At 37.0% G+C, this 13,482-nt stretch overlaps 1 protein-coding gene across 1 annotated transcript in view; it reads right to left on the reverse strand.

Moving 5' to 3' along the window:
- Positions 1-43: 43 nt before the first annotated feature.
- CZH5orf34 (chromosome Z C5orf34 homolog) overlaps positions 44-13,482 on the reverse strand; it is a 13,893-nt gene continuing 454 nt past the window's right edge. Inside the window, 11 exon segments of the mRNA XM_031557234.1 lie at positions 44-647; positions 2,115-2,155; positions 2,969-3,061; positions 3,812-3,900; positions 4,910-5,080; positions 5,371-5,440; positions 5,649-5,740; positions 7,293-7,416; positions 8,663-8,764; positions 9,721-10,367; positions 13,243-13,360. Of these exon segments, the coding sequence (XP_031413094.1) occupies positions 463-647; positions 2,115-2,155; positions 2,969-3,061; positions 3,812-3,900; positions 4,910-5,080; positions 5,371-5,440; positions 5,649-5,740; positions 7,293-7,416; positions 8,663-8,764; positions 9,721-10,367; positions 13,243-13,360 (1,732 nt within the window). The 3' untranslated portion in view covers positions 44-462.

The following is a 13,482-nucleotide window of genomic DNA, read 5'->3' on the forward strand; positions in this document are numbered from 1 at the left end:
ACGGCGCGCACCGCTGAGTGACCGCGCACAAAGACGGGCTGTGCGCTTTTTGAATACGTGTTTTATTAGAAAACAATAAATAGGAACCGTTTGGACAGCTTTTTACTCTATTCAATCCTTAACTACTTGGTACAACTTCTGAACAAAAGGATGCTTTTATGTGAAAACTGCCCTTCCTCGCCCGCCATCATTTGAACAACTGGAAACAAATCCATCCCACAATGAAGTTACACCATTCCAGTGGACATTCAATACACTCCTACAATTAGAACTAGCACTGCCAGACCAGCCCTGCCAGATCTGCTGTGCCCCATCACTTGGCACATTCTCACCTATCCACACCACATCACACAGAGCAGGTCAGGCCACACTTTAAGCAGACACAGCCCCGTCCTTCCTCTCACACACCCAGGCGGCTGGGACAGCTGGGACAGTGCCTGGGTACGTGCACAATGAAGGCCTTCACTTCCCAGCACTAGCAAGAAGAGATTCAATGTCTTGAATTACCCTAGAGGTATTCTGCAGAGCCTCCAAAACGTGTCCTTTGCTGATTTCCTCAGGATCAATCCCACTTTCTGTTTTTTTGACAGATAGATTGCTTTTTGCAGCAGATGTCCCTTCCAGAACATTGCTATTATCCAATAAAACTAGCAGTAGTTAGTTAAGAAAAATACAGTCTTCCACCAATACTGATAAAAAATGCTTCTCTGCATTTTAACCATCATTCTGCATTACAGAGGCTCACATTTTATACCACAGTAGTTAGACAAAACTAAAAAACGAGTAGACTGAAATGTCTACAACACTTCTAGAGAAGGCCATTATCTAAGGCCTCAGTTTACCTGAGTTACTTTAAAAATAAAACTTTTGATGTCAGAATGGAGTTTCACAGCATTAACTTTCACAGTAGTAAAATAAACCACTGCCATAAAGAGAACTACACAATAGCTTTCAGCAAATTAACCACTGCATGCTTTTTTGGGCTGGCTGGCCAATCCTCCGGTGTCTGATAAACAGGATGACATCTCACTGCAACACACCAAGAGGCAGATGCATCATGTGCGAATGAAATGTTGTTTCTGCATTTGATATTAACAAGAGCAATTGGTTTGAAGAAGTAGAACATAAAACAATTGTATTCTGTAACTTATCCTTAGAAATAGTTGATCTAAGAAGTAAAATACTGTATATGTTAGCGGCATGTTTTAGAAACATTATTATTGAATTATGTGATTAATTCTTTCTTGCAAAACTGTAATAGTTGTTAAATGTTCCAAACAATGCGAGTACAGTGCTAGGGATTAGAAAACATATTGTAGAGTTGTTCTGTTAGGATAAGAAAGTGCCAGCAAAAGAACAGATTTAGCAAACATCAAAGAAGTTAGGGCCTCTCCACAAGGCCGAACTGTCTCACTTTGTGAGAAGGTTGGGACATGACAAGCAGGCACCAAGATACTCCCCTGTCTTTCTCCCGAACTTATCTCTGTGGGAAGAAGAACAAGCAGATATCCGAATTAATTAACTACAGATTTACACTGATGCAGCAAAAATTTATGTTTGTCCAGTGTTTCCATGTTTAGTGAAGCGTTGAGAAGATTGTGAACCTAAAGTACTCAGCCAATGAAGAACTAAGGGAGAAAGAGATAAGCATCGGGAAATAGGAATAAAAGATGGAACTGTTTTCTGGCTGCCCTCCTGCTTGCAGGAGGCCTGCCATTGCAATCACGAATAAAATCTGCTTTATCAGAGATACCATCCTAGAAAATTATTTGGATATTTCCAACAATCATCCCTCCCTCAAGAACAGATTAGCAGATGATTTTATCCAAATGGATTTAGTACCCATTACTGGATTTCTGCCTTTTTGGTAACAAGCTTTTACTTTCATTTTGTACTGTGTTACTATTTTTGTTTCCAGGGCTGTTGTACCAAAATTGGACAAGATAAATGAGAAATGTGACTTCAAAAGGTTATTTTAGGAAGCAAGTAAAGCAATAAAAGGAGGTGAGAACAGAACAGAGAGCCTCTGATGCTCTAAAAAGACAGCTCTGATTATAGAGATGAACTTCATATGAGTATGAACATGAAAATGTTCATAGCTTTCAAAAGGATACAGTTGAATCTCTGTATTTTTTCAAGCTCAGCATCAGCAGACCTGTCCAAGAAAAGAAAGGTTATTATTTACAGTATTATCTAAAAAGCTTCTCAACCATGTTTTTGTACATAAGATTTTAATAGTTTCTCAGAAATATTGAAAAAAATAGAGAATTTCAAGTGAAAAAAAAAACAGCAAACCAAAAAACCCCGCACTTTTTTATTCCTATCAACCATTAATATTAATCATTGATTCCAAAAATCAGGGCTCAGCTCAATAAACAGCCTCCTTCTTGTATGTATGTACAAACATATATATTGACATACATACTTGTTTTATCAACTACTTTTTCTGCTCTAATAAGCATAACAAGTGCAAATGTAATCAGTTTCAGTTATCACATTTGTAATTACATGAATATGTTGTATATTATGCCAGTAGTCCTTTGGCCATTAGCATGTATTATGAAGGACAAATATGTTTGCAAAAGATCCAGATGTCTTATAAAAGTTCTACATATTACTTTGGACAGCTTGGTGTTCTGTTAAAAGAACTGCCCTTCTCAGTCTAGAATCTCATTTTCACTTTGTAAGATATTACTTTGGTAACACAATTCTTCCTTTGGCAGAGCGATCACCATTCTGACTTTTAAGTAAGGCAGGAAGAAACACCATGGAACTCTATCTACTTCTGTCTAGAACTCAATTTTCTGTACATTTTAAATATTGAATGAAAAATATGAAACCACACAGAACAAATGGATTCACAGTTTTCATTTCTGGTTCTTAGGAAATGCAGTCTATTAAATTCAGTCTCGTTGAGTTTTATTCCTAGTGTTATTTATAGTCATTTATTTAACATAAAAATGAGTACCAATTTTCTTCAGTTACAGTGTGCGTAGTAAATTCAAGAGCCTCCTTGCTTTCATTCAAACTTCTGCACCATCCTATTACTGTTCTGATGTACCTGTTTACATGAAATTTGACAAAAAGTAGTTATTTAGATGACAAATGCAAACTCTAATTCAAGCTACATCCCCCCACCCTACAAAAAGTACTAAGAAATAAACCTGCGTTTGAAAGAAAAAGCCATGACTGAAAATCTAGCTTTTTCTCTGATTCTTTGCTTTTTCTTAATTTCCTTTTTTTTCCTCAAGAATATCCTTAACATCTAAATCTGTGCAGTTAGAGAAAATTATAACAAAGCCTTCTGATTTGTAATGAATAGTATACAAATGTTAATTTGTGTGTGGATATCAGCTTGCTAAAATGCAGTGCAGTAAGGTTCTGACGATTCCCATGAGGCTGTGAACAGAGCAAGTGGACTAGAAAAAGCACTGTGCAGGTGGAGGTCAGTATCTGTAATAAAGCAAAAATTGGATAAAGCACTACTTCAGCTGTATATGCCAGCTTCATACAGCACAAAGATTTTTAAATTTTGCTTACCCAATGATTTAAGTGCCAAGTTGTAGCTCTAGTTTGAGTCCTTCTTTTTTTAAGAGACATTACACTTCTATAGCAATTATACTGGAATGACCATATACAGTAATCCTGAGTCAGAAAGGTCTCAAATCTTTGCCAGGTATGCGTTATTTATCACTACATATTTGGGCATGTTTTTCCCCCATGTATTTCCAGTAACTACCATTTCTTTATATAAAAGGGTTTGCTTAAAACTTTTTAATATTTCACTTTAAATTGTTTAAATTATTTATACCTTTCATAGATTCCAGGATGCCTTATTTGGATTAGCTGCTGTGCCCCATCAGGAGTAGTTAATTTACACCAGCCTACATCTTCATTTACCTTAGGAAAGAAAATTATTATGCTGCAGTCTGAAGAACTAAAGGACAGTATCACCATTTGCTGTAATAAACTATATGTGAACACCTTAAACATTTGAACTGTGCTTTTTGCTAAGGATAGAATTTCTTACAGTCTGCTATCACAAACATAGGGGAGGGTGGAAGAAAACCTTCCATGATCTGACACTGTTTTTTGTGCTTTTTAGAATTATTTATTTCTAAAAGTCTGCAGGAATGTTTCCAGATCTGTATTGTTTTCAGTTCTTCCTACTTTCATCACAACTAAGTGTAAGGACTTCAGCTCAATCACATCATACAGCTATTGCTCTTTTGGGAAGCTGAGTATCCTATTTATTTTGTTTATATCCTCAGGCACTTTGACATCTTTTTTTGTGGTTAATCATCTCAGAGTAAAAGAAAAGACATGGAAGCCAAAAGTCTTAGCAGCCAACTTTGAATTCTACTGTGACATAGTTTTCTCTGTAGTGCCATTTGGTATTTCACCACTCTGTAATGCACAAGTCAACATTATCTTTTTACTGCAATATTAAATAAATTTAAAATTTTAAGGAAAAATATTTAGACTCATATCCACAAAGTATTTTTTCACTACCTATTTATGCAATCATAAATAATCTGAAATAACAAGAACAACAACAACAAAGGAAAAAAATACCACTCCCTTCTTTCACCCATTTGAGCAACCTCTTAAAAGGATAAAGTTTCACTTATTTCTTAGGTATGAGCCATGCCCTAAAATATTTTTCCTCCTCAGTTTCTGAATAAAATACTCACAATGCATGGTGGCATCTCCACATAGTTCCTATACCAGCTTGAGAGTAAGCCATAGTAGAAAACTGCGTGGAATTAGGACTCACTGAAAAGATCCTAGCTTGTATTGCAAGACATCACATCTTTTTTCTTTCTTTTCTTTTTTCCTCATTTGTTTCGTAATTACCATTTTTAATGAAGATTTTTAAAAATAGTTATTTCTCTATCCTTTGAGTTACCTGAATCTTTGTATAGCAAGAGCTGAAATCCCAGACCATACTCAAGGAGATCCCATCCCAAAAAACAGCATGGACTTTATGGTCTGAATATACAAGAAGTCTTCCTGTGCCAGGAATAACCTTCTCATCCAGCAAAACTGGCAACATTTCTCGTCCATCTGTCTCAGGTACCTCCAGTCAAACAAATACATTAAAAATAATGAGGAACGGTCACTTACATCATTAAAGCTGTTTGTATCTTTCTGAGATTTTCATGTTTTACTAGACAACATGTATCTCTCTTTATCAGTTAATTGCTTTCTGCTTCACCAACACAAATCAACATTGCATGCTTCTGGTTCCCAAATCTTTTCAACTTTCTTTGTAGGATCTGATCACCACCATTCCCTCTAGACTAGGTCCTGTACCCCATATAGTTATCTTTGTAACACAAAAAGATTTATAAATCTTCAGCTACATACCATTTTCCAGCAGCAGAGATGATAGTTATGAATTAATGATAGTTTAGTCTTGTAGCAGTACTGAAGCATTCTGAGGAAGAAAAAATCATAAAATATTAAGCATTTTGTTCTTACTGTAGTATGTCCTCCACATTCTGTAAGTTGCAGATGTTTTCTTTGCTACTATGAATTTATTTAATTTTTACACTTAAGTACATAACACATGTAATTTCAATTACTTTCCTCTCTCGAAGTCAGATGAATTAATGTATTAAAAATAAATGAGAAAAATAGCTTACTTGGTTGCTTCAGTAATAATGGAAGATACAGAGTACTGACTTCCTGGTATATCAGGAGGTAGACTATTTACCCAGTACATCTTTTCTTCTCTCTGCAGTAAAGAGCAGAAGGAACATTAGTTATTTATAGAGGCACTGTAGCATGGAAAGAGTATTTATAAGCTTGAAAAATAAGAAAAGACCACAAAGCAGCAGAATCCTTTAAGTCTAGTTCTGTAAAAAGACACATTCACAGTTTCCATGCACTCAGTAGGACTAAGGACTTCTTTTATCAGAGAAGAAGCAGACTATAATTACTATTAATTGCTAAGTAACTAAGTTTTTCTACAAGTTAGAGGCTAGCTTCAAATAATTCAACATTAATCTTTAATGTTGCTTTAAAACTACAAACACCCAAGCCTAAAGACAGAAGAAAAAAAAATTAAACATTAAACATGATTATATTTAATAATTAGAGGAAAAAAATGATAAAGTTAAGAAAGAGAAGTGGAATAAAAGCCATGCTAAAGAAACTTATCACTGAAAACAATGAACGATTTCTGCTACTATGCTTATAGAAAATTTTTGGTCATACATAACATACTAATCAACCTTCTATTTTTTTTTTTTTTCTGTTTCCCTCTTCACCTAATCTAAGAAGACTATACCAGTAAGCATGGCTATTACTGGACAACAGATATTATGTTATGGATCAGAAGAGATTAAAGGATTGTTGCATCTCCTTCCCAATTTTCAAATGTTTCTGACCCTACTAGGAAAGAGGACCACATGCCACCACATGTAGACGGATTTACAGGCATCTTCTTCAGTGAAGTGCCACAGATCTCCCTTATTTTCATGATGCTCAGATTTGCATATTGCTCTTAAAATATATATATCCAAATAGATCTAACACTGCAGGATTATAACATTTCAGAATGTTAAATCTGTGCCTTCATAAAGATACAGGCTCACCATACAGACTCCTTCATTTGCCCGAACATTGATTAGAGTATCTCAACTGCTGACAGGATTCACGTACTACCCATTTTTCTCCAGCACAGGAATTCCAATGTGAAAACAGCAGTTTACTACATTTCTGTGTATCTTTGCAGCTACATGCAATAAATTTACATTAAGAACTGCATAAGTACCTCAGAGTACCTACTCTGGAAAACTTAACAACAATCAGGACAAGCCACAGAGAGGCAAAACCATTTCTCCAATATGGAACAGCTGGTCTTTGGCAAGGACTGAACAGAACCACAAAGTTTATGACTCCAAAAGTACACTACTGCAAGAAAGAAAATGCTTAAAATATTTTAATTTTAAAAAGATTAAACTCTAATCGATATTAGGTTAAAAAGCAAACTCACTGATATTAGTGAAAATGGATCTTATAGAATCTCATTACAATACTAACTTGAGCTTGTGAAATAAATATTACAATGTTAGATATTTTTCTTATTCTGCCTACAACCTATGGCAAATACATTCTGCAACAGAAGGAATAATCTAATTATTTTCATGACAGATTGCTTGATTCATTTGTTACAGTAATCATCTGAACAACAATGTAGAGCTTTCACTACGTCCAAACATTTTAAAGCAAAGACGCTAAATTAAAGGAATTCAGAACATACTGTTGAACAGTTTTATTTCTACCTTTTTCATTCCTTTCTGGATTGCATAATGTACAAAGTAGTTTCCCAAAAAATCTCCTTCTGACTTGAAAAGTGATTCATCACCAGGATAAACTTCTGTGATGTTTCTTTTGCCATGGATCAATCTAAGAGAGAAAAACTAGGTTTTTAACAAGTTCTTAAAATACTCCAACAGCAGAAGATATAGGTTAATAAACTTCAAAAACATTATGAACATTTTTCTATTCTTTCCCAAATACTAAAGTATACCAATTATATTAGACAGGTGATGAGCATTACCAGGCTCTATTTTCATGGGCTGGAGGTTGGTATAGGATTAGTGTTCAAAAAACTTAACAGAACTTTTTGGGTTGAGGTATCTCACAGAAGTTGTTCAGTGTCCATGCCACTGGCCCAAAAATATAGCAATGCAGAAGAGAGAAAGAATGTTCTTTCTGTTGGACATGCTCTAAGTAGTGTACGCAGGAAAAAGTGTGTGACCAAATGCTTTCCAGACAGCCTGAAATCATCATTTACATTGCACCTATTTTTTTTACTAAGATCACCTGTCTTTTTCCTGTGATTATATGATATTCTGGAGCCTTAAAACTCATTTGATGATTCAGCTGTGCAACAGTTTGGTCAGATGCCTGCATTCCAGTAATGGAAGTATTAAAGGGAGATGTAAGACTTACAAGGAAATGAATTATCGTACTAAAAAAGCTGATGAACAGCTTTTTTATTGATGAGATTGAAATTGAGGAATTACAATGAGGGAAAAAAAGGGCATGGGGAGAAAGATTAAAGCTTTAAAGACTTCTAAATTCTGATAGTAACTATAGCACTTTCAAAGTTTGTAGCGCAGATTTAAAAAGCTTATTTTACAAGAATTCTTGTTTAAAAAACAAACAACAAAATCAAAACCACACCGACAAACTCATTTGTAGGAAAACGTAGAACTCAATAGAATTCAGCTCCCTGCAACATGGGAGTCGCATAGGTCACCAAAACAACCGTTTATAAAATGTGAAGATTTTAGCTTTGAGATGAGTGCTGTAATTTGCAAAGAAATCAAGCACTGCAATTGCCACTGAAGCCTGTGGCAGTTACAGCTGTTCATTTAAGCCTCTAAGAAATTAGATCACTTCTTTAGAAGCCACAAACATTACTTCAAACTGTACGTTTTAGGCATACCTACTTTCAGACCTGGAACTATACTGTACTAGCAAATGTGAAGCAAATTTGAAGCCCAGTGTACAAACAGCAGAAATGAACAGAACCTTACATAAAGACAGCACACCATTTATCAAAAAGTTGCAAAGGAATGAAGTAAGACATCCTAAAGTTTAATTCTCATACAAATGAGGATGAAAAGAAGGACTCCCTTCATACCTATATAAAACACCCTTGCACCATACAATTTGAATTAGTTGAGGGTATGAATACTTTCCAGAATCTTGATTGTTTTGTAGAAAGAAGTCACAGAAACTCCACCTGTAGAAAATACAGTAAAAGCTGCAGTAAAATTCAACTTTTTTTTTCTTCTGGTAATAATTTCTGTATCCTAAATAGGAACATTTTTCTAGATCAAAACAGATATATGCACATCTATTCAGAAGCAAATAGGCCACATACTTTAAATGCCTTCTAGTTCCTTAGTTATGCATGTTAGTTACTGAATCCAATTTCTTGAGCCTACTATGAAATTTTCAATTATTTTTAACAGTGCTGACAGGCAATGTATTTCACTGTCTCACTTCAGAAGAATTAGCTTCTCAAAAATGAGAAAAGGCAAACAAGCAAAAAACCTCAAACATAATATGGTGCTGATTTCAGCACTCTCATTTTCATTTACAAATCAGGTCAGAAAATGTATTTTTCCCTCTGGACTAGTTACTCTTTAGTCATTACTGAAGGAAAAGAATGTTGGTGTGACAGATGTCATATTCTGAGAAGTTCCTAAGAAAAACACAGTACAGTGATGTATTTTTTATTTCTTATAGCTAGAAATCAGTTGTTTTGCTAAAGGTTCAAGTCGATACTTATAGAGTTTGAAACGGATGTATATATGTAATATAATTAAGACAATCAGTATAAGTTAGTTTGTGGGAACTCTTGAATCATGGCCTGAACCTCTAATTGATCACCTTAGGTGAGCACTGAGTCAGCCACAGAAGCACAGGTGAAGGCAATTCAGCTGTGTGACCGGAAGGGATCCGTCCTAGACCCCATGTAAGGACTGACCACTGAGGAAGGATCTCTCTCTGGAGATTGTTCCTCTTCAAGACTTTTTCTGCGAGCCCAGGAGACAGGTAAGCTTTTCCATTCATTTCTGATTATCCCTTTCCAACATGATAATCTTTCCAGCTATATGCTCTCTAAAAGACCAGCCTAACTTCTCTGTATACTTGTCAATTATACATCTGTATTCTTGTTGATTATACAGTTACCTATGTAAATGTGGTGCTCTGCAGCTGATCGGCAAAGCTGCAGGCAAACGAGATACTGCTTCGTATGCTTTGGGGTCTTGTAAAACATCTGCTCCTGTAGATGCATGGTTATTTTCCTCACATGTCTTCAGTACGTTCTTAGCAGTATGTAAGCTGTTGCACATTAATGCCAGTGACAAAGGGTACTTCCATTCTTCTGGGCACGAGGAAACTGACCAACGCTGTGTAACCCATGTGTATTCAGAACAACAATTTGTATAAAATAAAGGAACTCCATCTCTGTCCCTCTGGTTGTTTGATTTGGTTGCTTCCCTGTGTTTATCTCCAGCATGACCATCTTCATTGTTTCTATTATCAAGTCTCATTTGTTTTGATGACATTTCTGGAACATAATTTTTATTTGATTTTCCATACTGATCTTTGGTTTTATAGTTGCTGTTCTTTGGAGAGAAGGGTGAGGATGCTGCAAATGGTTGGCTGACTTTACATAAGAACTCCACAGTAAATTCTTGCTGCAATTCTGACAGATAAAGGTGGGCATAACCATCTACTGACGAGATCTTCACACTGCCATTCCTTATGCATCTTGTCAGATCAGCAGTAACAGGGTCAGGCCATCTAACTTCTAAGATATCACTGAAAATAATCTAAGATAAAGGATTGGAATGAGCTGTAAGATAAAGTGACATTAATTGCCAGAAATTACAGCGGGATAATTATTCAGTCCTTCTGTAAGCTGTTGTTTTGCAATAAATTTTACTCCGTACTTATTTGTATACATGAACTCAGAATATTTGTCTTTCGTATCATCTTCCTCCTGTTTCAACAGGATTCTATCTAACCAAAAGCTTGTAATTTAATATCTGTTCATGCAAACTATGAAGATTAATGATCAATTGACCAGCACTCACTGACATACTCACTGACAGCAGGTATTTCTATTTCAAACTGCTTCTTCAGAAATAATTAAGTTACACAGTTACTGCTGAGATGTGGATAGGATGTACCTCTGAAGAAGTATTTGAAATATAATGAAGGTTCTAGAATCTTACAATACAGCATTTGAGAAGCCTCAAAAGAATAGCCTCATCTTACTCCAGTAATATCCTAGTGCTGCTTGCTGCCTCAGTTAGTAGTTTTGTCCAAAATAAATGTGAAACATTTTTACAGTGTATGTCCTTGTGCTATACTTTTTACAAAGATGAAGCAGATGAGTCTCAAAAATGATTCCATGCACATACTGCCTCTACTTCAATCCCCAGATAACAGCTTTATTCAAGGAGGGGATAGAATTAGATACAACTTAGAAAATACAGTAATTACATTCTGAAAACAGAAAATTCTGTCCAGAGTGCTTTTCATATGCAAGCTCTACCCTAAAAGGACCCATTTTCATTTGTGTTCCCTACAACTGATCACTGCACAGAAAATATTTAGCCTGCTTTCATTTGTTAAATTACAGGCTCCTAAACTAAAAAAGAAGCAGAGACTCACTCAAATAAATTCTGAAAAATACTTCAGCGGAAGAATATTCATGCTCCTAATCATATGTTTTATTCCAATTTAATTAGCTTTGCCTCACTTCACTATCCTAGTTTTGGCTAGGACAGAGCTAACTTTTTTTCCCAGTAGCTGGTGTCGTGTTGTGTTTTGGATTAGGATAAGAATACAGCTGATCACACCTGAATGTGTTACTGTTGAGCAGTACTTACACAGAGCCAAGAACGTTTCAGCTTCTCACACTGTCTGGCCAGCGAGGGTTAGGGCTGCAGAAGGAGTTGGGAGGGAGCCAGAGACGGTCCTCTGCTTGGGGGCTAGCGGGCATCAATCAGCAGGCAGCCATCAACTGCATTATGCACCACTTTCTTTGTGCATTTTTTAATTTCCTGTAACCGTTTTCTTTCCTATCAAGCTGTCTTTATCTCAAACAGTGAGTTTTACCTTTCCCCCTCCCTCATCCCCTCGTGGAGAGCAGCCAGTAAATGTCTGCATGGTGCTGAGCTTCCAGCAGGGTTAAGCCTCAATACTCAAATTATGTCAGGAGCATACATCAGCCCAGCACTGGGAAAGTACAGAGTCCATTAAACATGAAACACGGCAACATGAGCGTACTAGCAAGGTGAGAAAGTATGCTGAAGGTATTGTGGACGTTAATTATGAAAACTGGTTGTAAAGAATTGCAAAAGGATTTGCCCTCAGAAATCAGGTGACTGCTCAATAAGGCTGCAGGTCAAAATTCTTTGGAGCTAAGCGTACTGCAGTATAAATGAGAAAGCAGTCCTAACTTTACATATAAAACCATGGCCTCTGACCTGACTATTTCGACTGGGAATGAGGTGTTCCTGTCGTGACTGACAATTACACAGAAGCATACTCTCTGACAGCAGAATACTGAATGTTAGAAATTTTACAAAAGAAACTAGAGTAAATGTATGGTTAATATGCATATTCATAATTAAGTGCAACTCTAAACAAACCTCATGAATGATAGGATACCCTTTGTCAAGCTTCCTAGAGATGTGGATAGTCATTGTGGCCAAAAGCATCCTAGCAGAGCTATACTGTTTTGAATTTAAGAACAGTGAAGTAAAACAAGGAACTGTGGATGCAGCCTAGTGAAAATAGTACTGTCCATAAAAGCCACAGGCCTTTAGCCAACTACACTTCATGCTCACTCTCACAAGGCCTCAGCTGGCTGATTTAGGCCAGTAATCCCTTGTTACGGGATTTTCCTGTGAGTACATGGCAGTTGGTAAATGCTGTCTCTCATTATTCTGTAAAGCTCAAGTGTGCGAAACAGCAAAGGCCTTGAAGACATGCACTGGTTGAAAACAGGCCACAAAACAATAACTGATGATAAATCAGTGGTCACTGAGGAGGTGCCATCTCATGAACTACAAAAATACTACTCTTGCTTTAAGAAAAACAGCAGAATCTAAACCAAGAGTGTGTTCCCAGTGTGGGTCTGGGAAGCTACCCTCTGCATCCTGAAGTAGGAATAATTAGAAACTGAGTGGAAAGTCAGCCATCTTCTATGAGAAGCTGAGCCTGGGGAGGGTGGGAGGTCACCCATTGCTCACACCATGGAGCATCAGTATGGGCACGGTGCACATCTGGAAGGAGAGGTAAGGACTGATGGGGAATTGTGATGGGATGGTACAGCTGACAGCCCTTCAGAAAATGGTATTTCAGTGGATTTAACTTGGACAATTTTTCATTATAAGAAAGCAACAGTATATAAGATAGTTCATTCTATCAGATGTGAAATATTTGGGGTTTTAGAGCAAATAAAATCTGTGCTGTTCAGCTGTAAGAGATATGCAGGACTATGGGCAAAGGATGAACTAAAATTACAGCTGTAACTTAAAACGTTACTATTGCAACCAAGTTAGCAATGCAAGGAGCAGCCTGCACTCCGAGGCCATGGAGGCCTGCACCCACAGGGGCATACGGAGCCGGGCAGGCACAGCTTGTCACAGCTGGGGAAGGTCTGTGTGTAGGCGTTATGTGTGTAGAACTTACTCTTTTTCTTTCTGGGGATATAATACGAGAAGGTAAATACGGCCGAGAAGAAAACGTGTTCCGGAAGTCGAGAGCTCGCAGAATTTGCTCCTAGTTAAACAAGGAAACAAAAATAAAACTGTAGCATCACATGCTTTCCTAGGCAGCCAAAGCCGTTCAGCGGGGCGCAGGCGCTACTGTTCCAGAACAGAGTTCGAATCGGCGCCCGCGGGGCCGGCAGCGTGCGCAATGCGCAGGACC

This window comes from Meleagris gallopavo, chromosome Z, assembly GCF_000146605.3.
Source record: "Meleagris gallopavo isolate NT-WF06-2002-E0010 breed Aviagen turkey brand Nicholas breeding stock chromosome Z, Turkey_5.1, whole genome shotgun sequence".
Classification (NCBI taxonomy): Eukaryota; Metazoa; Chordata; class Aves; order Galliformes; family Phasianidae; genus Meleagris; species Meleagris gallopavo.